At 40.6% G+C, this 23,326-nt stretch overlaps 1 protein-coding gene across 1 annotated transcript in view; it reads right to left on the bottom strand.

Moving 5' to 3' along the window:
• Window positions 1-22,360, bottom strand: part of EPDR1 (ependymin related 1) — a 35,067-nt gene extending 12,707 nt beyond the window's left edge. The window contains exon 1 of the mRNA XM_018047200.1: window positions 21,751-22,360. Coding sequence (XP_017902689.1) covers window positions 21,751-22,055 — 305 coding nt within the window. The 5' untranslated portion in view covers window positions 22,056-22,360. The remainder of the gene's footprint in view (window positions 1-21,750) is intronic.

Below are 23,326 nucleotides of genomic sequence, written 5' to 3' on the forward strand. Positions count from 1 at the left end.
GGCCTTTTGTGTTTTCCAGTATACTACATCCACATCATTCAATCAGTCAGTCAGTTCAGTCGCTCAGTCATGTCCGACTCTTTGTGACCCCATAAATCGCAGCATGCCAGGCCTCCCTGTCCATCACCAACTCTCAGAGTTTACCCAAACTCATGTCCATCGAGTTGGTAATGCCATCCAGCCATCTCATCCTCTGTCGTCCCCTTCTCCTCTTTCCCCCAATCCCTCCCAGCATGAGGGTCTTTTCCAATGAGTCAACTCTTCACATGAGGTGGCCAAAGGATTGGAGTTTCAGCTTCAGCATCAGTCCTTCCAATGAACACCCAGGACTGATCTCCTTTAGAATGGACTGGTTGGATCTCCTTGCAGTCCAAGGGATTCTCAAGAGTCTTCTCCAACACCACAGTTCAAAAGCATCAATTCTTCGGCACTCAGCTTTCTTCACAGTCCAACTCTCACATCCATACATGACCACTGGAAAAAACCATAGCCTTGACTAGATGGACCTTTGTTGTCAAAGTAATATTTCTGCTTTTGAATATGCTATCTAGGTTGGTCATAACTTTCCTTCCAAGGAGTAAGCGTCTTTTAATTCCATGGCTGCAGTCATCATCTGCAGTGATTTTGGAGCCCAAAAAGATAAAGTCTGACACTGTTTCCACTGTTTCCCCACCTATTTCCCATAAAGTGATGAGACCAGATACCATGATCTTAGTATTCTGAATGTTGAGCTTGAAGCCAACTTTTTTACTCTCTTCTTTTACTTTCATCAAGAGGCTTTTTGGTTCCTCTTCACTTTCTGCCAAAAGGGTGGTGTCATCTGCATATCTGAGGTTATTGATATTTCTCCCAGCAATCTTGATTCCAGCTTGTGCTTCTTCCAGCCCAGCGTTTCTCATGATGTACTCTGCATATAAGTTAAATAAGCAGGGTGACAATATACAGCCTTGACATACTGCTTTTCCTATTTGGAACCAGTCTGTTGTTCCATGTCCAGTTCTAACTGTTGCTTCCTGACCTTCATATAGGTTTCTCAAGAGGCAGGTCAGGTGGTCTGGTATTCTTATCTCTTTCAGAATTTTCCACAGTTACTGTGATCCACACAGTCAAAGGCTTTGGCATAGATGTTTTTCTGGAACTCTCTTGCTTTTTCAATGATCCAGCCCATGTTGGCAATTTGATCTCTGCTTCCTCTGCCTTTTCTAAAACCAGCTTGAACATCTGAAAGTTCAAGGTTCACGGTTCAGGTCCATATCATTAGCAGAGATCATTTTTATCTCTTGTTTTCTAATTCTCATGTCTCTAAATATTCTATCTCTGATTATACTGGCCAATGAATCAAACACAGTATTAAATAAAATGGAGCTAATGGACATTCTTGTTTTCTTCCTGAGTTTAGTGGAAAAGGGGCTATGGTTTCAACATTAAGCATATTAAGAATGATACAGATTTCATCATATTAAGGAAGCATCAGTTTGTTCTTATTGAATGTTTTGTATCAAGATTGTTAATTGAGCTTTATCATCCACCTTTCACAGATGTTTATAGATTCCTTAAAACTGGATCATCCATACATTCCTGGAATAAACCTCAATCATAATGTATTCTTTTTTTCACGTGCTATTGTGTTCAGTCTACTATTTAGGAATTTGTAATCAATGATTCCATCAATTTTCCTACATGACAATGCTTTACAATACTTATTAGATGCATGTTTCTCTTGTATGTATGTATATATACATACACACCATAATTTGCTTCAGTAGTTCCCTACTCATGACCACTGAGATTATTTTCACAGTTTAATATTAACAATACTAAATACAAATTGGAGATAAGCCGTCTTGCTTTCTGTTTTTATATTCCTATTTAAGAACTGGGGTTGTTGGATCAAAAGGAAATTCCCATTTTATATTATATGAGGTATTGCTGCTGCTGCTGCTGCTAAGTCGCTTCAGTCATGTTCAACTCTGTGCGACCCCGTAGATGGAAGCCCACCAGGCTCCCCTATCCCTGGGATTCTCCAGGCAAGAACACTGGAGTGGGTTGCCATTTCCTTCTCCAATGCATGAAAGTGAAAAGTGAAAGGGAAGTCGCTCAGTCGCGTCTGACTCTTAGCGACCCCATGGACCACAGCCTACCAGGCTCCTCCGTCCATGGGATTTTCCAGGCAAGAGTACTGGAGTGGGGTGCCATTGCCTTCTCTGATATAAGTACTACTATTTCCCAAAAATGGAACAGTGGAATTTTTAACTGGATGTAGAGTATCATGGGCTGCCGTCTATGGGGTCGCACAGAGTCGGACACGACTGAAGCGACTTAGCAGCAGCAGCAGCAGAGTGTCATTAATTTCCTCCCATTAGAAAAGGTATTAAAGTGTATGCTACTATGAGAAAATGGGAGAAAACCTTTCTGTCTAATTTTCCTACCTCAGGATAATGTTTACAGACATTACAGTGTTAAAAGCACTGTAAAGATACTTTGGCCAAGGAATTAAGGATCCCAATCTACCAATGGTGAACTATATCATCATAATTTTAAACTATATTTTCCATATGTAAAGAGAGACTAAAATTTTATTTTTAAAAACATAAATTTATTGATTTTAATTGGAGGTTAATTACTTTACAATATTGTATTGATTTTGCCATACATCAACATGAATCTGCCACAGGTATACAACGTGTTCCCCATCCTGAATCCCACTCCCTCCTCCCTCCCCATGCTATCCCTCTGGGTCATCTCAGTGCACCAGCCCCAAGCATCCAGTATCATGCATCGAACCTGGACTGGCGATTCATTTCATGTATGATATTATACATGTTTCAATGCCATTCTCCCAAATCATCCCACCCTCTCCCTCTTCCACAGGGTCCAAGAGACTGTTCTATACATCTGTGTCTCTTTTGCTGTCTCGCATACAGGGTTATCGTTACCATCTTTCTAAATTCCATATATATGCGTTAGTATACTGTATTGGTGTTTTTCTTTCTGGTTTACTTCACTCTGTTTAATAGGCTCCAGTTTCATCCACCTCATTAGAAATGATTCAAATGTATTCTTTGTAATGGCTGAGTAATACTCCATTGTGTATATGTACCACAGCTTTCTTATCCATTCATCTGCTGATGGACATCTAGGTTGCTTCCATGTCCTGACTATTATAAAAAGTGCTGCGATGAACATTGGGGTACACGTGAGACTAAAATTTTAAATCTCACAGCATTATTATGTAGACAATTTTAGATAATGTGAAATTATTGCATAAATGCAAGGATTTATAGCTTTGCAGGGAAGTCTGATTACAGTTGTATTTGCCATAATCAGTTAATGTTTAAAAGTAAACTGTTCATTTAACATGTACACATTAAGATGTGATCTACTATGTAGCAAAAGGTTAATTCATTTAGATGAAATGGAGAGATGAAGGAGACAACACTTCTGAGGCATAATGAGGCCTTTTGTGGAAGACATAGCAGGCATTCTCACCCATTCTTCCTGACCTGCCTCTCAATATAGAGACTGAGAAAGTATACTCATATACTCATTTTCTTAGTTTTCCTTGAAGCTAGGAGTATTATCAGTTCTGGTCTTGAAGACCTAAAAATAAGTCTATGGGGAAAGGGAATCCTTTGGAAATTTCTTTGCTCTCAAAAAAATAAAGAAGAGGAGAATCTCTATTCCACTTCCTTCATTTTCTTTAAACAGAGTTGAGTAAGAACATAAGGCTTGGAGTAAAGGCAGCCATCCTGAAGCCATGAAGCAACATATCAGCATACCCTCTTGCAACTATGAGTCAGCATACTTAGAGCGGCAGAGTGGATGGATGGAGAAGACCAGGACCCCTGATGAAACTGCTGAGTCAAACCTACAAACATATATCACCAGAATTCTGAAGTAAACAACAAACATCCTTTCAATTTAAGCCAATGACAGCTTAAATTGCAGCCAAAAGGAGAAATAAGTAAAAACAAATACTTCATAGATATTACCTATTGGATACCTTATAACAAGAAGTCTATGAGAGCCTTCCCTTCCAGAATGAGCAGCATCCAAGGATTTGGTTAATCCTAGGACTTGAAATACCAGAGCCTGGCCTGGGCATAAATGAACCCAAAAGCTACTGTCTTCACAGCCAAAAGGCAACTGTTTTTCTGTCTTGAATTGGGGTAGTCAGGAAAAAAAAAAATAGTATAGGGCAGAAGTTAAAAACTGGCAAATTCAGCTGGCTGACATTATTAGCTTTTTTCATTTAAAAAAAAAAAAAGGATGAGAAAATATGAGGCTTGGAGCATAATTTAGTAGTAAATAATGATGCCACGATCAAACCCAAGATGTGATCTCCAATCAGCTTACTCCAATTCACACACTCTTCGCCTCCTTCCACAGGGGAAAGGAACAATTTTTCCCATTCACGTAGAAGTACTTGGCCATCCAAGATATACTAAATTACAGAAAAGGGAGTGGACAAATATTATATTGTGATTACAAAAGTACTTTGGCTTTTATGGAAGAAATTGGACAAATTTTGGATTTATTTAATATGCAGTACAATAGATTAGTAATGCATGCCGGCTCTCTGACTCTCAGCAGGAAGAACTGAGCTGCGGCCACTTGACATGCTGGCTTATACCAAGATCGAGTTACACCCTACAGTAATCATGAGACATAAAAGAAAAACACTATTTCAAAATTGTCGTGTTAGACACCAACTCATCATGCAGGCTGATGCCAACCGCATATAACAAAAGGAAAATTCAATTACTTGAGAATGCAGGCCTAGGAAAAGTCAAGTCAAAGAATAATTATGTGTGCAATTTAAGAAGCTGTAAGGTGATGGGCCTCCACTACTTGGATTCTAGTTCAAAAGAAGAAAAGGATGCTCAAGAAACTAAAGATATTTTTCCCCCCAAAAAAATGCATCTGGATGAATATTGGCAATGTGTAGGCATATATTCTTTCATCTGATGAAAGATAATAATAAAAAAGTTTCTCATGAGGCAATAATTCAAGGAGGGTTTTTTTTCTACCACCACTAAAAGAAAACGCCTCATTAGCACTGAGATACCCGTGTTGCCATGGTACATGGTGATTTCAAAAACTTCATATCAGGGGTATTAAGGAGGTTGGGAGGATACAAGCATAGTCAGGGTCATATAGTCAGCACTCTGCTTTTCAGCAGAAAATAATAGTTTCCAAGTGGCGCTAATGGTAAAGAACCTGCCTGCCAATGCAGGAGAAATAAGAGAAACAAATTCAATGTCTGGGTCGGGAAGATCCCCTGGAGGAGGGCAAGGCAACCCACTCCAGTATTCTTGCCTGGAGAATCCCATGGACAGAGAAGCCTGGCAGGCTACACGACTGAAGCAACTTAACACAGCAGACACTGTGTTGAAATAAAAACACACATGCACACAGCCTTCCAGCTAACAGTTAAAAAAACAAAAATACAAATCTTATTTTTCAATTTCACTAGGATTTGGGGTTTTGCATTTAAGAAAAAAAGGAATAATGTATGACCACAAGAATAGCTTTCCAATGAAAAACATGATTATCAAGATAGAAAGTGCAGTGAAAGTAGTATGAAGCAGGCTGGCAATGGGAACCAACAAAAACAAAAAGCAGAAGCAGTGAGTTAAAAGGTGCTATTCCAGAACTCAAGTGAAAAAAACATAAAAAGTGATGAAAGGCTAATGAAAAGATAAAAAATGTGTGTGGGGGGGCAGGTATAAGAGAATCAGTACATGCTTAGTAGAGAGATATTCTACAAGGAACAAATAGAGAAGACAAAATATCAAGCCTCCAGAAATTTCCCTAGAACTGCACATTAACCAAGAGATGTTAATAAAGTTCAAAGATTAACGTATACACCCAACTATCTATAAAATAGACAAACACCAAGGACCTATTATATAGCATAAGGAACTATATTCAGTGTGTTATAATAACTTATAATGGAAAATAATCTGAAAAAGAATATATATATTTATATATTTTATATATATATATATATATATATAACTGAACCTCTTTTCTATATACCTAAACCATTGTAAATCAACTATACTTCAGTAAAATTTTTTAATTTAAAATAGTTCAAGGTTAACAAAATACAGTGTACAAAGACTCGGGCAGAAAAAAATTTTTAAAACTAAACCAAAATTACTTTGGTATCAAACTTCTCTTCTAGAATTCTAAATGCCATAAAAAATTTAAGCAAAAATACTATTATTACCTTATGAATTATATGCACCCCCAAATTATCATTATGTGAAAAAACAATAAGATATTCTCCAACATTCAAAATCTCTGAAATTACACCACCACAGCAATACCGTATCTGAAAAAAATTAATTGAATATATTGTCTAGCTGACCAAAACATGAATCAAATCTAGGAGTCAGGTGAATGTGAATATAAATATAAAAGAAACTGCAGTGAATAATAAAAGTAGTAAAATAATTCATGTTTCTCATTCAACAGACATTGTGGGAAAGCTACTTAGCAGTTTATACAAACACACACTATAAAAATTCCTCTGTGTTTTAATAAGTGAAGAAGTTGACCTTTTAGAGGCTTGACTCAGTGTGGTGAAAAAAGGAAAGACGAGAAGCCATCCAAACATTTTAAATTCTTTTCCACATACCAAGTGGGACCTAAATAAATACTTGACTTTTACAAAAGAAACTGTGTTCTGGCACCAGAAAAGCAGATCCCAAAGAGGACCAAGCCTTCAGGAGGGTGGCTCCTCTGGGGTCTCAGGGGTAAACCGGACAATAACCAACACTGGCTGCAGGGGAAATCACTGTCCAAAATAGAATCTGTCACAAAGAACTCGACTGAAAGGGAGGACTCCCATATCCAGAGGAAACACGTAAACCACACCAGAACACAGCACATAACATGGCATCTCAATGGGTATTAAATGTGAGGTGAATTCTCTCCCCAGCATCCTTTGCTCCCAAGAACATAGGCTGTAGAATTTCCACTGATCCACTACCTGTTTCTCCTGAAATGAGAGTTTCTATCCCCCTGGGCTTGCTCTGCCTTTACTGCCTCTGCCTCCCCACTTCCACCAGGGCCTCTCTGCCAAGAGTGGTCCTGGAGATTCTGAAGCAGATACTGTTTCCACTTGACTTCAGCCAACTCAGATAGCTCCATGCTGGTCAGGCATCTTCCTCAGAGGAATGTCTGCCTTTTCCAACTTGGATCCTGGGTCACTGGCTTCTCAGTGAGACACTCTAGGCAGCAGGCCTTATGATTCCAAAGAATATAAGAGGTGTCCCATTAAGGGACTTGGGGGCAATGTTTTAGCAGCTTTGGCATCAGTGCAGATGGTCCTGCTAACCACAGTCTTCCCTGCAAGTATTTTCAAGCAACCTTGAAGCCCTTGCATTCATTATGGCTGTTTCTAGATGCCACACCAACTAGTCTGGTGGTTCATGATGCCTCCTATAGTCCTTGTAAGTTATAGCTCACCTACAGCTGACAAGATTACATCAGACCCAGGAACCTGCATGCCCCTTGGCCCTGTGCCACCATCTTCCCATTGGCTAGCATCTTCCTTGACGACTTCTGAGATGCTCAAGAGCAGATTCTCTAGGTCCTATGACCTGAATATTTTTCTCCTCCAAAGTTATGTTGAAAACCTAAAGCCCAAAATGAGTATTTAGGAGTGAGGTCTTTGGAAGTTGATTTGGCCAAGAGCCTTCACGAATGGGATTATCCTCCAATTAAAAAAAAAAAAAATTCACATAGTAGCACTCAGAGGCAGAAGGAAGGCCCTGCTGGGGCTGGGTTCAGGGTCTGCCAGCCATGGATGTTGAATGTTACCAAATGATCTTTCTATATTTCTTCAGATGACTGTATAATTTTTCTTGTTTATTCTATAAATATAGTGAGTTATATTGACTGAATTTTTAACATTAAATCAAACTTGCATAATCACCACTAGGTCAAGATCAATATTAAAATTACATACTGTCAGATTTAAAGATTCCCAGGTGGCTCAGTGGATAAAGAATCTGCCTACAATGCAGAAGATGTGGGAGATGCAGGTTCAATCCCTGGGTCGGAAGATTCCCTGGAGGAGGGCATGATAATGCGCTCCACTATTCTCACCTAGAGACTCCCATGGACAGAGGAGCCAGGCAGGCAATAGTCCATAGGGTCAAAAAGAGTCGAACATGACTGAAGCGACTGAGCATGCACAAATACACTGTTGGATTTAATGTGCTAATAGTTTATCAAGAATGTTTACATCTATACTCATGAAATTTATGATTTTCATACAATGTATTGCTTGATTTTGTTATTATATAATCCTGGTATGAAAAAATATTTGGAATAAGTTCTGGCCTTCCTTTTTAATAATAACTTTGGTAGGATTGATATGTCTCCCTCAAATTTTATAACATTTATGAATGAATTTTAAAAAAAGAGAAATGCCAGAGAGCTAGCTGACCATGCCCATCATGTGAAGATATAGTGAAAACTCAAACCCAGAAGAGGGTCCTCACTCATTGGCAGAATTCACACTCTGGACCTTTCCCAGTAGACCTAACTTTAGCCAACAAAACAGCCTGCTATGAAAGGACAGGGGTCATCCAAGGAACTGCAGCCTTTTTGTCCAGGGGCAGCTGCTGTTTCTGTTTGGGAGCCATCTGTCCCAAGAGTTCCTCTTTTCTTTGGAAGGTCTGAGGGCAACGCAGTCACCCTGCTAGGAGTCTGATTCTTCAGAGTGCCTCTCGGTTTAAGAGGTACTGCTTCAGAAGGAAACCATTGGTGTGGGGGGGACTTCCAATGCCCATATTAGGAGGAATTCTCCAAACCAGAGGGGCAGGAGCAGGAGAAGCACTGTAAAGAGTGTTTGATGAGAGAAGAGCTGTGAGTAGCTCATGGATGAAGGGAATCTGGGGGATGTACTGGTCATGACATGCCCTTTTACCTGCAGTGGAGTGTATGCTCCACTATAACCCTGCTTCAAAACTTTTCAAAATATGGGTAGACACTGAAATTTAATTCACAAAAATTATTCTTAACAAAAAATATATTGAATGTAAAATATAAATGAATAATAAACCATAAAACCATCACACAAATCCATTAGCTTATTGCTAAAATGTAATTTAGAGAAAAAAAGAAAATTTAAATATAGAATATTGAGAAGAAAAGGGCCTCCAATTAAAATAAATAAATTTAAATTAAAAAAAATAAAAGACAAGGGGACATTGATAGATAAGGTGAAGTTTTTTCAAGAGTTAAGAGACTACCATGCACAAACTTGTTATGATTATAAATACAATGTTTATTAAGTAAAAGATTTTCTAGGAAAATATAAACAACCAAAACTGACTCAAACTTAAGCAGAAAGGTAAGCTGGTCAACAACTAGAGGAAAAATCCTTATAATAGCCTAGTAAGATCTTAGATCTTTGATCTTAAAAAGAGATCAAAGAGTTACTGCCAGAGTCCAGCCCTGGATCCAGGGTGATTCAAAGGTGGGGACGGCATCGGAGTCCTTGGAAAAATACATATTTAATTACAGAGATATAAAGAGATTAGAAAACGGATAGTGTAGTAGGAAAATTAGTGGAGAAAAAGAGGCTGAATCACTTGGTTTACGTGGAGTAGCATCCATGCTCCAGATGGGAATTCAGCCAGAAAAACGGGGAGCAAGAAAGAAGCGACATAGGGAAATCAGTCTTTCCGGAAACTGATCCGATTTCTTTATTTTGGGGTTTGCTTATATATATACGTTTTGTTACATGTAGGGATGAATACAGAGTCACGCAGTGGTCAGCAGTCCTGACCTTTATCAAAATCAGGTGCTTCACATAAATGTATAAAAAAAGGTCTTAGGGATATTACATCATTTTCTGGCCATGAGACCTGCTGACATTTTATGATCCTTTCTTTCTGATAACCAAAAAACTTATTTTTTCCAAGGGTGTTTTTTCTTAAACCAGGCACCACCCTCCAAATAAAGTTACATTCCTATAAGATGAGGGTGTAGTGAGATAAAATCAAGAAAGAAATTTATTTAATCCAAGGTTAACATGATTAATCTTAAAGGTTAATACTTATTTCTCCTATATGCTTAAAGGTTAATGCTTATTTCTCCTATATGCTAGTTATATTCATTATAAGGGCAGGGAATATGGAGATTTAGCAGCAAACATCAGCCCAACAAATGAAAAACCTTTCACCAATGTTCCCCTTAAGATCTATTTAGTCTTAAGATAGTGATAAAGTTACATTTTTACATAGCAAGGACACAGTGATTTATAACAAAGTACAGTGATCTATTACAAAAGAAAAAATCCATTAACTCAAAAAGTCTAGTATTGCTAACCTTAAAAACTACTGTATTTCCTTTTCTATTGATTAATATATTCCCAGGTGCCTAAGGATATGGACGCCTGGCAACAATCATTGACTCAACAAGAAGAAAAAGCCCTATGCTAATTAAGACTCTCAAAATACTCCAAAACTCTCTGTGCTGTTTATGGTTAAGAGGTAGTAAACAATCATGTGAGTAGTGGCAGGAGTATGGATAATCCTGTCACACAAGCTAGTCTGTCAGCAGAGAGGTTTGACCTAAGACATCCTTGTCACACCCAGGGCAGGGAATTAGCAGCAATTATTGGCACAACAAATGAAAAACCCTTCACCAATATAATTCCTAACCAACCCACTATACTAATAATTTCCAACTCCCCAAAAGAATTTGCTTTTAGTAAGTCTAAAACATCTCATGCCTCTCAGATTGGGAGGCTGTAAACAATCACATGTGGCCGGACAAACCTATACAGGTGGGCTAGATAACCTTCAGAGGAGTCCATAAGCTGAAACACTCTTGTCACACCCAGGAATTTTTATTGCCTTGGAGCTGCACGTTAACTCCTTCTCCGAGAGAAACGGTTATGGGGGAGAGCCCCCCGTAAAGTCAGAGGTGTAGGTGAAAACATAAAACAGACTCTGGTTTTGGGGTAGATGCTCGGGAACAGGGGGTTTCCTGAGGCTTGATCATGCCTTTGCGTATGCCAAGCCTCCTTCCTCATGACCTTTGCCATGGGCGGAGTTCCTCACGCTGGCCCCCGGCAAGTTACTTCAAAAAAAGTTGGGTCCACATGATTTCATGAATCAGTTTTTCCCAACCTCAAGGCTATAGAGCATACAGAATTACAGAAAGATTGCCAATTCTTTTACAAAACTATGAAACTCTGACATAAAAATATAGAAAACACAAAAATATAAGCTAGATCAAATTAAATTGTGGTTATGGATTAAAAACAAATATTAAATATTAACAAATCAAGCAGACTATTAAAAAATAATACATAATAATAGAACTTATTTCAGGAATGCAAAGATGGTTAAATGTTAGACAATCCATTAGTATAAATCACTAGGCTGGGGAATTTTAAGACTCATCCAGATTCGAATAAATTCTTTATAAAATAGGTCAGAAAAATATTTACTGAACATGATAGTGTGTCTTTGTTAAACCAGCAGCCTGTAGGAGACATAACTGTGGCAAATTAGAGGCATTCACTTTAGAGTGAGACTCGTGACAAGGGAGTGTGACATCACTGCAGTATGTCATTCTGCCTTTCAGTTTCTTGTTTATCATATTTGAAATTGCTAAAAATTAATGAGGCTCCTTATAGGTGTGAGTGGGGTAAATAAGAACATTCATATTTTGCCAGTTGAAATATCAGCTGGAACATTACCTTCCTGAAAAGCAAAGTGGTCAAAATTTTATAAATGTGTAATCCCTTTTCAACCATTTTCTTATCCAGGAATCTGTGCAAAATATTTTTAAAGTAAATTGCACACAGATACAAGGTTACACCTGTAGTTATTTATAGTAGTGAAACATAAAGGAGAAAGAAATCTAACTGTCCCCTATTAAGGATTGCTTATAGAAACTGTGTCCCATCCATTAGCCAGAATACCATGCAGTCATTAAAAATGATTCTGTTAAAGATTACATGAAAGTAAAAGTGAAGTTGCTCAGTCGTGTCTGACTCTTTGCGACCCCATGGACTGTAACCTATCAGGCTCCTCCGTCCATGGGATTTTCCAGGCAAGAGTGCTGGAGTGGATTGCCATTTCCTTCTCCAGGGGATCTTCCCAACCCAAGAATCAAACCCAGGTCTCCCTCATTGCAGGCAGATGCTTTACCATCTGAGCCACCAGGGAAGCCACAAAGATTACATAATGGCATGAAAATATGCAATGTTTTGTTAAATTTTTAAAAATCACATAGCATGTTTCTAATTTAATTTTAGAATTGTATATACAGAAATAGAAATTGAAAAATCTAGAAGAGCATATATAAGGGTTGTTAATTCTGGACAACATGATTCTCTTTACTCTATTTTGCTATTCTTGGTTACCTAGATTTTCCACCACGAACATGTATCATACTAGTAATCCAAAAGTCATAAAAATGGTATTTATTCATTCAGTAAACATTATTGAAATATACCATGTGCCAAGCACTTCTAGGTGCTGGAGTTTCGGTACTATACCAGACTGATCAATTTCTCCTCTCACTCCTGGGAAGAGAGACTCAAGACAATGTCACTCAGTAATAGTTTCCTGAGTAAAACAGAATGAGATGTGATGGAGAGTGGGTAGTGGAGAGGGCTTTATTGGGCAGTCACATAAGGCCCCTCTGGGCTAAGACCTGAATGGGAAAAGCCAGGAGTTCAAAGATGATACAAGCAGACTAGTCAGTATGGATGAGCTTGCTCAATATTGTTAAATGAAAAACAGTCTATTACCAAACAGTGTGTGCTACAGTATGTAAATTGTGCATCTAAAAGTCTCCTAGGATATTTAGAAGATGTTACAGTAGTCATGTCGGCTTGGTAGTTATGGATAATTTTTACTCTTTGCATATCTATATTTAGATATCCTTTTGCAATGAATATATGTTATCATTGTCATTCATTCTCTCATTCAGAAAAATTTAGTCAGGGGTATTCTATGGTGCTGGAAATACAGCAACAACCAGGGGAAAATCCTGGACCTAATGGAGCTTTACTTTGGGTGGCAGAGGAAATGAGGGAACAGACTTTAAAATTTAAATTAAATTAAATAGCATATTAATAAAATATTAAAATAGTATGTTAATAAAAATATGAAATAATGGGTAAATATCTTGAAGATAAAAGGCGGTGAGGTAGAGTATATGTCATGAAGAGAAAGGACAATCTAATTTGCAAGTGGGTCATACAGCTTTTCAGGGAAAAGGCTTTCCAGGCAGAGGAATCAACCACCCAAGTGCTAAAGGAGTGAGCATGCAGAGGCTGTGGGCTGAGTGAGTGAGCTGGTGATGAGGTGATAATGGATGGATGGTAGTGTGAAGAAGTCAAGACAAGGTGTGGAGGGGCTGGGGGAGCAGATCCCACAGCATGGTCAAATCCTTGCAAAACCTTTACTCTGAGACATAGAAACACACGGGAGGGTTTTGAGCAGACAAGCAACATAACAATTTCAGCAAATCACTCAGGCTGCAAGGTTGAGAATAGACCAAAGGGAGCAAGGGCAGAAGTAGGGACCTGTTAGGTGGCTGTTGCAAAAAACCCAGGCAAGAATGATGAAGGTTTGGACCAACTTGACAGTAAAGATGTGTGACAGTAAAGAGAAAGAGAAGGTAAGAAAATGAGGTAAAAGGAGGGGAACTAGAAGAGCGTGATGTCCTGAAAACCACAGAAGAAAATACATCAAGATGGAGGAAATGACAAACAGTAAAATGAAAACAGATAAAAGATCACTTGATTAGTAATGTGGAGCATACGTTCCTTGACCAGAGCCGTTGCAGTAGAGCTGTGATGGAGAAAGTTTGCTTGGAGAGAGTCCAAGAGAACATGGGAGAACAAAAACGGGAATCAGCATGAAATTTGCTTTAAATAGATGGAGAGAATGCAGTTTCAATTAGTAAGAAGATCAAGAGAAGATTTTTTTTTTCTTGAAAGCTGGGTAAAATAAAATAAATTATAAAGGGGGAAAATAGAAGATTTTTACTGGAATTGGGGAAATATAAGCCTATCACATTTATTCCAGGAAAAACAAACCACTAATTGGTGGAATATTTTCAGATCTTTGGGCACTTTGCCCTTGACCACCATCTTTGAGGTCAGAATCAGGAAGAAACAGTTCAAGGTTAATGGAGAGAAATAAAGATATTTCCAAAGCAGTATGGCTACCACCTCTGGCTTCTATTTATAAATTAGTCTCCTATTCCACCAGTGCCTTTAATCTCCTGGGCTTATCTTCCTTGGAATTTCTTTTTCCTCATCCTTGCATCCCACTTTTTCCACATCCCAGCGTCAATCCTCTGAAATTCAGGGTTAATAGACCCACAGAATTAAGATTCTTAAAGCAAACTTTACGTGCTTCCAAGAAAATCTCTTTCATGAAGAAAAACTCAGTATTACAAATCCAGCATGGTTTATTTTTCGAGGATCAAAATGCCACAAGCAGTTAGACTTCCTGAGCTAATGAAAGAAAATACTGGCTCCAGCCTTCAGAGATCAAGGAGGAGGGAGTAAGGGCAAAAGAGTAATTCTCCTGAAATTCTGAAAGGAGTTCCTCAAATGAAAGCCCAACCCGTGCAAAACAGGGCTCAGGATCAAATAAATTTGTTGAATATTTCATACTAATTTACTTCCCCCAGCACACAGACACATTCTGAGGATTTACAACGATGTTAGCCCCAAGAGATCCCAAAGAAAAACATACGAAAAAATGTAACCTGACCTTCCCTTCCCCTCATTAAACAATTTAGTCTAGAGCCATTAGGCAGGGTCAAGCAAGGTAGGTCTCTGCATGGCCTGGCCTGGAGAGCCCAACAGTAAGACATCCAAGTAGGGAGCGGATAGCATAGCTATGCCTGATACCTACTGCAATTGAATAAGTGAAGTGAAGTCTCTCAGTCGTGTCCGACTCTTTGCGACCCCATGGACTGTAACCCACCAGTCTCCTCAGTCCGTGGAATTTTCCAGGCTAGTGTACTGGAGTGGGTTGCCATTTCCTTCTCCAGGGGATCTTTCCAACCCAGGGAACGAACCTGGGTCTCCTGCACTGCAGGCAGACGCTTTACCGTCTGAGCCACCAGGGAAGCCCAAGGAAGCCAGTTTTCTCATGAAAAAGGAGTTACAAAAAATGAACAGGAGAAATCTAGAATGATCCGTGGTGGTAGATCAGAATTAGAGATACTGGTATAAATATCTCTGTGTATTAAAATCGGAAGCTTAGAAATAAATGTGGATGTAAATATGTATATATATGTGTGAATGAGTGAGTGTGTGTGTGTGAGTGTATTCAAACCTATATCTTTTTGCTTTGTCTAGTGAGGGTGCCTGGAAAGTGCCACCCAATAGCCATGAGCACAACTACAGCAGGGACCTTGCTTCCAAATATTATTCTCTAGTAAAAATAACCAGAGCTTCCTGAGAAATGACTTATTCCAATAATCCAGCAAGGAAAGTACAGATGATCTTGAAATATCTTGGCAGAAATCAAGGATATGTTCAAAGAAGAGAGACATGTCAAAAGAACATAGAAGCCAACTTGAAGGGCTTCCCACTGGCCAAATCTGAACATCAAATAAATAGTGATAGCAAATGGAATTCAGTGAGTATCTGTATATTCATGCTGATAAAAATAAAAGAATAACTTGACACTTTAATGAAGAACAGAATATGTACATGGCCTAAAATATCTCCCTATAATATACTTATGGATTATAAAATATAAAAGTATCATTTCACACTTAAGAAATATTGCAGACATCAATCATCAAGTTATCAAAGTAAACATCCAGATGTGCCGTTTCTACCCTAGGTAAATAACTTGAATCTAATTATGAGGAAGCATCAGATCAAGGAACATTCTACTAAATAATTGGTGTGTTATCTTCAAAAGTATTGAAGTGCAAGAAAGGCTTAGGAACTGTTACTGACAAAAAGAGACTAAAAAGACACACCTAAATGCAATGCTTAAATATAAACTGGGTCCTTCCTGCTACAAGAACATCAAAAACACAAATGACAAAATCTGAGTAAGACCTGAATTTCAGATGGTAGCAAGGAACACATGCTAATTTCCTTGTTTCCATGGTTGTGTCCCAAGACAATGTCCCTGTTTGTAGGAAATATACACTGAAATACTGGGGGGCCTTGGGGGCAACAAGCTGACAACTCACTCTCAAGAGACTCAGGGGAAAAAATGGCTATGGACTAACTTTTTCTGTAAGTGTGAAGTAATTTCAAAATAAAATTGTGCAATTGGAGAAAAAAAACCCTTATCCTGATCCTCAAACACATATAATTGTCGAAGCTGCCCCATGTGATAACTTCCTCTGGAATGAATCTTCCACAGCAGATCCTTGAAAGGACACTCCTGTAAGCAGTCCCATTCAGTCCCACAGTATACAAGGAGGCTCCACGGAAAGGACAGCCTTCTGAGTTTGGAGCCAAAGTATAGAAAGGCAGCCCATCTCATCTCTACCCATGAACACAAGCTTTGGTGGAAAGGTGAAAGAAGAAAGAGATGTATCTGAATTTATCTACACAAAGGGACAAGTTGAAAAATAAATTTAGAATTTATGTCAAGTTATTGCATCTTGCAAGAAAAAAGAATCAGCTGAATGTAATAAAAGTACAAGTAGTGTTCTCATGGTATTGTATAATTTTATTTGTACCTAGCTTTTAAGAAGCCCTAAATATTATTTAGTATCAATACTGTAGATATCATTAAAATCAAATTAAAAGATGAAAAGCACCGATATTCCAAGAAGGAAAGGAATTTGTGGGGGTGAAGCCAGGATTAGAAGCCATGTTTGGCATCCCACGGCTGTCTAAATGGACGTCCACATGCTTTCTATGACACTAGGTGGTTTTCTCTAAGAATAGAGAAGAGAAACAATATTCTGTTCTCCAAGAAGTAAAATGCTCTGTAAAATCTGAGACAGAGATGGAACTAATCAGAATTTGTATAAGATAAAGTGGATACTTGCCACTCCATTTAAGATATACTTTTCTTTTCATCCTTTAGTGAAAAAAAAAAAAAAATCCTCAAACATGTGGGATTGGTGGTTGAATAGTCCTCTAAGATACATTTCTAACTTACCAGTGTATATCCTCTCAACACCACTCTGTTCCCTTTGCATCAATAGCTTCATTAATTCCAATTCCCAATCTACCATTTTGTAAATAGGAACAGTAAGTTACTGGTAGTCTAACAAAATTCATTCAGTATCTACACTGCTTCTCCCATGAAGTTCACTATGTTACTGAAATACAAAATAATCTTGCCTTTCCTTCAGTCTTCCAAATGTAATACTTGTGAGTTTACCGGAAAAAACAGTTGGAAACAGAAAACAAAATAGTATCAATTACTAATATTTCCCATTCTCTGCTAAGGCTTGTCTTATCTGAAGCTTGTAAAGTTATTTAATCTCTTCCATCATCTCAGGGAGAAGAAAGCCTGGAAAATCCTAGTCATTCCACAGCAACTATCAGTGGGATTTTCCATAACTATCTGAATGCAAAATAAAAATCTTAAGAAGTTGATCCAATTCTAAAACTTACTTCTCAACTTACTAATAAATATGAAGAGACAACCCATCCATATTTTCTTCAAATCGTATCTGGTTTCTTGGCCAGACTGCTAGTACCTGAAAAAGTTTCAGAGTTTGTTCCAACAAATCTACATTTACAAGCTTAAAAATGCATCTGTGCACTAACCATTTTTTTCTGCATCTGACTTAGGGCCAGAGATGGGACTGTAAGATAAAACCCTGCCAAGGAATTGAGAAGAAAAGGAGTAAAATTGCCTTCTAAAAGCTAAACTGTGAGATTAACACTTGACGGATCAGGGCAAATGTGAAGAAATGAGAAATCACCACATGGACACAGGGAACAAAAGTCAATATCTGGTAATAAACTATAATGGGAGAGAATGTGAAAAAGGACATGAATATATATGTAAAACTGAATCACCTTTCTGTACCCAGAAACCCGCACATTGGAAATCAACTATACTTCAATTTAAAAAGTAAAGAAAGAAATCACCACATGGGGACAAAAAGCTTTGAGGCCAGCAAGATTTGGCTGTGACCTCAGTGAGGCTATAATATACACATCTGAAGACTCTACTAATTGATCATGGAGTTACAGAAGAAGAAAGGTTGCTAAGACAACCTGAGCAATACCTTCCTAGGCTTTGTGCAGAGTGAAGGGGGTCTGGACCAGCAGTGTTGGGATAGCATAGGATCAGGGACTCCTATGCTTCTAACTTCTCTAGTGAAAATGATGCATTGCTTAATCTTAGCCTGATTCCGCTGGGCTGGCCTCTTATGTATGATGGAAAGCTCAACATTGAGCACACAGCCCAGCCTAAAGCAGGCAGTCATTAGACTCCATGAATTTGCTCCAACTCTTCGCTCATAGCCTCCTGATTAGAATTTGGCTCTCTACATAGTTCTGCCTACAGGGAGAGAATGACCTAGTCAGATTTGAGAATTCTGGCCCCCATGCCAGCTACAGCACTCACTGAGATATACAGTGCCACACTTAAGCTTGTTTATTCTCAGCCAGCTCCCAAAGAGAGGGCCCTGGAGGGTGCCACAAGGTCGTTTCTGAGCTCATGGGGCTGGCAGCGAGTCTCTGGGCTATGGTAAATTTACCGGGATGGCGAAGATGGTGGTGGCCAGAGGGACAATTGCCACACCTTCTACATTGCACTATGTGCTGTACATAGTTGAACTCATTTCATCCCCACAGCAAAGCAATACATTAGGCATTAGTAGCATTCCTATCTAGTAACCCAAAGACCTGCATTAGAAATTGGAATTCAGAGGCAGATTTATCTGACTCTAAAGCCTAATCCCTTAAATCATGAAAATCCTACCTCTGGGAGGTGGGGGGATGAACCCTATCCTCCTTTCCTTCTCCTGGCCTCACTCCACTGTGTCAGCAGTGTGCTTTGAGGCCATCCTGTTACCGATCAGGGTTCTTGGCCTCTTTAATCAATAGAAACTGATCAGAGGCCAGACAAGAAATTCAGGCAAGGCTTTACAGGAGCCGCTGCTGCAGTCGAGGGGGTGAGGGGAACAAGAACAAACAGATCCCCAAGGGGAGCAAACTTGTTCCTTACACAGGATGAGGGTAGGGGTGTATCCAGGGGTTGGGTTGCAGGGGGATGGCTTAGGTGGTTTGTCCACCCCTTAATCAGTGGTGTTTTGTACAGGGGCGTGCACATAATCGGCTGCTTTTGCTCCAGGCTCTTTCAAATGTGGCAATTGGGTTTTGGGGTCTCTTTGTATCCTTTATCCAGAATTCACCCTAATTGTGCATGCACACGGTTATTTTTAGCCCCATATAGTTTCTTTGTATTTTGTTGCTGGAGGAGAAGTATGTCCATGTGTGAGCACTGCAGCATAGGGTCCCAGGTCCCAGGTCTGTCTCAATCCTAGTCCATCTTTGACATGGACTCATCTGTAAGCCACCACTATACAAGGCTTCAGGACAATGCACACAAAGAGCAGTACTTGACCCTTCTTCAGAAGTGCAGAAGCCAAATCCCGTCTCAGCAAACAGCATCACCATCTACTCAATGCCGTCAGTACCATTAGCTTTCACAAGCCAGGACTGACTTCCCCCACCACCACCCTACAGCATACCGTCTGATCCTCTGCACCTCCTTCAATAAGCCTCTTCAGTATCCTTAAAATTTCTCAAAAGTGTCCACTTCTCACCATCACATTGTCACACCCCCTCTTCCACCTGGATCTCTCTACAGACATCTCCTAGGTCATGTTTCAGCTTCTTCTCTTGTTCTTCTTTATTCTCAACCATTCATCCAGTGTTCTTTAAAAAACCCAGCCATGGCATTCCACTGTTTAAATATCCTTCCCTGGATCCCCAACCTCCCTCCATACTCCATGCTTCAGTCTCATAGTGATTGGCCTGCAGTTCTTGGGATATTCTCAGCCTTGCCTGTGGCAGGATGTCCCAGAATACACCTGGATGGATCCTCCTGGATCAGTCTTCCCTCCACACCCAGTTCCCCCTAATGGTCACCCCGTCCAGGGATTTGGGGGCTCACTCCTGTTCCACCTCCTCCAGGAAGCACCTCCAGGTTAGGTGCTTGTCTGGGGTGCTCTCAGGTCCAGCTCATCCCTTACCCCACTATATGGGAATTCTTCCTTATATGATTCCACCCCCAGACCATAACCTCCCTGAAACCCAAGACCCACTCTGATTATACAAAATGACTGACACACAAAAAATGCAGACTGAATGAATAAGTAAACAAACAAGAGCCCAGTATATCATAGATGTCAGAATCCACTCAGCTTTCTCCAGTCCTAGCTCTAGATCTGAGAAAGTTATCCAATCTCCCTTGACCCCAGATTTCTCTGCTTGTAAAATGGAGATCATAAAACCTGCATTGTCCAGTAGTTGTGATTTTAAACTAAATAATATGGTATGTGGAACATTTTCAGGACCATGCCTGGTACATAACAAGTACTCAAATGCTGGATTTTGCTATTATTAATACAAAGTTCTTCGAGACTTAACAGAAAACATTCATCTTCTTGAAAGAGAAAAGATACTCCCAATACCCCATGATGACTCGGCTACTCCAGGCCTCCTCAGCACTCATAGTTTACAATCATGTACTATTTTGCATTCTCAAATATATTGCTTTGAACAATTCTTGCATTTGTCTTCAAGATGCCTAATACTTCAACAAACACCTTTAGGTGAAATGATATCAAATTTTCTCCACATTTTACTGCCCACTGGAGCCTTAAACTGTGGACATTCACATGGCACCTCCTAATTATGCCAGCTCCATATGAGAGGCCAGCATAACCCTTGGAGGAACACACAGAGAGAAACAGGAATGAGGCAGAAGGAACTGACAGGTGGCGATCCCAAAATAGAAATCAAGTTATAATGGGGTCAGAACAAACTGCAGCCTCAGGAAAGAGGGTGTCCTTTGCAATAACAGATGCAGAAAGGTAAATAATCACGCCAGTGGTTAAAAAGCATTGTAGCATAACCTCTCTGTGGAATATTGTGCAGCCATTAAAAATAGGTAGCGGCCAACTATTAAAATGGCAAATAACAGGTAAGAGATCATGTTCTGTAAAAAAGAAGATACAGACATACAGGCTTTTTGATCACCGAATGTAAAACTTGCTTAAAAGAAATTTTAAGGGAGTAGACTAAAATTTCAACGGTTGTGACAGTTCTTTTAACTGATCCCGCACACTTTTGGTTGAGTTGTCATATTCCTTTAAAAAGGAAAAAAAAAAAAAACCTCTTATAAAATATGTATTCGTCGTGTCTCCCTCACAGATGTCTCCTGAAAAAGCTGAGATAGTGCAGAAGACACGCCCTAGGCTGAAGGGGGCACCAGGAGTCAGGAGGCTGACTCAGCAGCCTTTGAATGTGGGCGAACCAGGGCCCGGGGGCGCCACCTTTCTTCACCGGCCACTGCCTTGCGAGGTCTCACTGAGTGCCCGCCAGCAGGCCGCCCCCAGTGTGCCAGCCCGACACCCAGCCCCCAACTCTGCTGTTCCCAAGAGATCCTCTCCGCGAAGTTTATCTTTGATGGGAGGAAGGCGACGCGAGCTGCTGGAAACCCCGCACTCCGGCGCAGCTCCCTCGACCTCGCCCTCCCCGGGCCGCCCTGGCCTCGCTCTCCGCGCCCCGCGTACCTCTTGCAGGGGATCAGCGCCTTCCTCTCGTCCAGCACCCGCACGCGCTGGTTGAGCCCGTCGTAAGACAGCAGGGCGCGACTGTAGCGCCCGGTGCTCTGCCGGTACAGCACCTGGCGTCCCTCCCACTGCTGCGGCGCCTGGCAAGGGCGCTGAGCCCCCAGAGATCCCCCAGCCCCCGCCCCGGCCCCCGGCGCCGCTGTCCCCACGCCGCAGAGGCAGCCCAGCGCGCAGAGCCAGAGGCCGCCCAGCAGCCAAGCGTCCAGGGACCCTCGGGCCACGCGGAGGGGAGCTAGCCCCGGCATCGCCTTCTGCCGCGGCCGCAGTCCCCAGAGAGCCAGCCCGCGCCCAAGGGGGCGCTGAGCAGCCCAGGCACTCAGCGGGGCTTTCTCCAACTGTGCCCGAGGGGGATCTTGGCCAAGTTGCTGCTGGTCACGGTGGGGGCCTTTCCAGCTGTTGGGATCAGGATGCGCAAGGCCTGGGAGCCGGGATCGGCCACGGGAAAGCTTCCGTGAATCGTGTGAGAGCTGTTTCTGCCTGGGCCGCTGCCGGCGGCCGCTACTGTTTTCACTTGCTCTCTGCTGCCAACAGGAAATGCAGTGGCAGTGGTGCCACTAGCATCCTGAAGGGTATCCGCGTTTTAAGGGGGGTGGGGTGGTGGGGTGAAAAGGAAAGTGTTCTTCTGCTAAGTTGAGTATTCAGCAGATAACCAACACTGGAGGACAAACTCAAACACAAGATCAAGAAAGCTGGATCACTGCACTTGCTGTACCCCACATAACCCTGTCCCTTTATCAAACTGTTTTTGTTGCTGTTCAGTCACCACCTCATGTCCAACTCTTTGCGACCCTATGGATTGCAGCACATCAGGCTTCCCTGTCCTTCATTGGAGTTTGCTCAAATATATGTCCATTGAGTCAGTGATGCCATCCAACCATCTCAACCTCTGTAGCCCCCTTCTCCTCTTGCCCTCAATCTTTCCCAGACAGGGTCTTTTCTAAAAATTCGGCTCTTCATATCAGGTGCCCAAAGTATTGGAGCTTCAGCTTCACAGCATCAATCCTTCCAATGAATATTTAGGGTTGATTTCCTTTAGGATTGACTGGTTTGATCTCCTTGCAGTCCGAGGGACTCTTAAGAGTCTTCTCCAACACCACAGTTCAAAAGCATCAATTTGTCAGTCCTCAGCTGTCTTTATGGTCTCTCATATCTCACAAACACGACTACTGGAAAAACCATAGCTTTGACTATATGGACCTTTGTTGGCAAAGTGATGTCTCTGCCTTTAAATATGCTAATAGGTTTGTCATAGCTTCTCTTGCAAGGAGCAAGCATCTTTTAATTACGTGGCTGCAGACACTGTCCGCAGAGATTTTGGAGCCCAAGAAAACAAAATCTGTCACTATTTCCACTTTTTCCTCATCTATTTGCCATGAAGTGATGGGATCAGATGCCACGATCTTAGTTTTTTGAATGTTGAGTTTTAAGCCAGCTTTTTTTACTCTCCTCTTTCACCTTCATCGAGGGGCTCTTTTGTTACCCATCTGCATATCTGAGGTTGTTGATATTTCTTCTA

Source organism: Capra hircus, chromosome 4, assembly GCF_001704415.2.
Source record: "Capra hircus breed San Clemente chromosome 4, ASM170441v1, whole genome shotgun sequence".
Lineage (NCBI taxonomy): Eukaryota > Metazoa > Chordata > Mammalia > Artiodactyla > Bovidae > Capra > Capra hircus.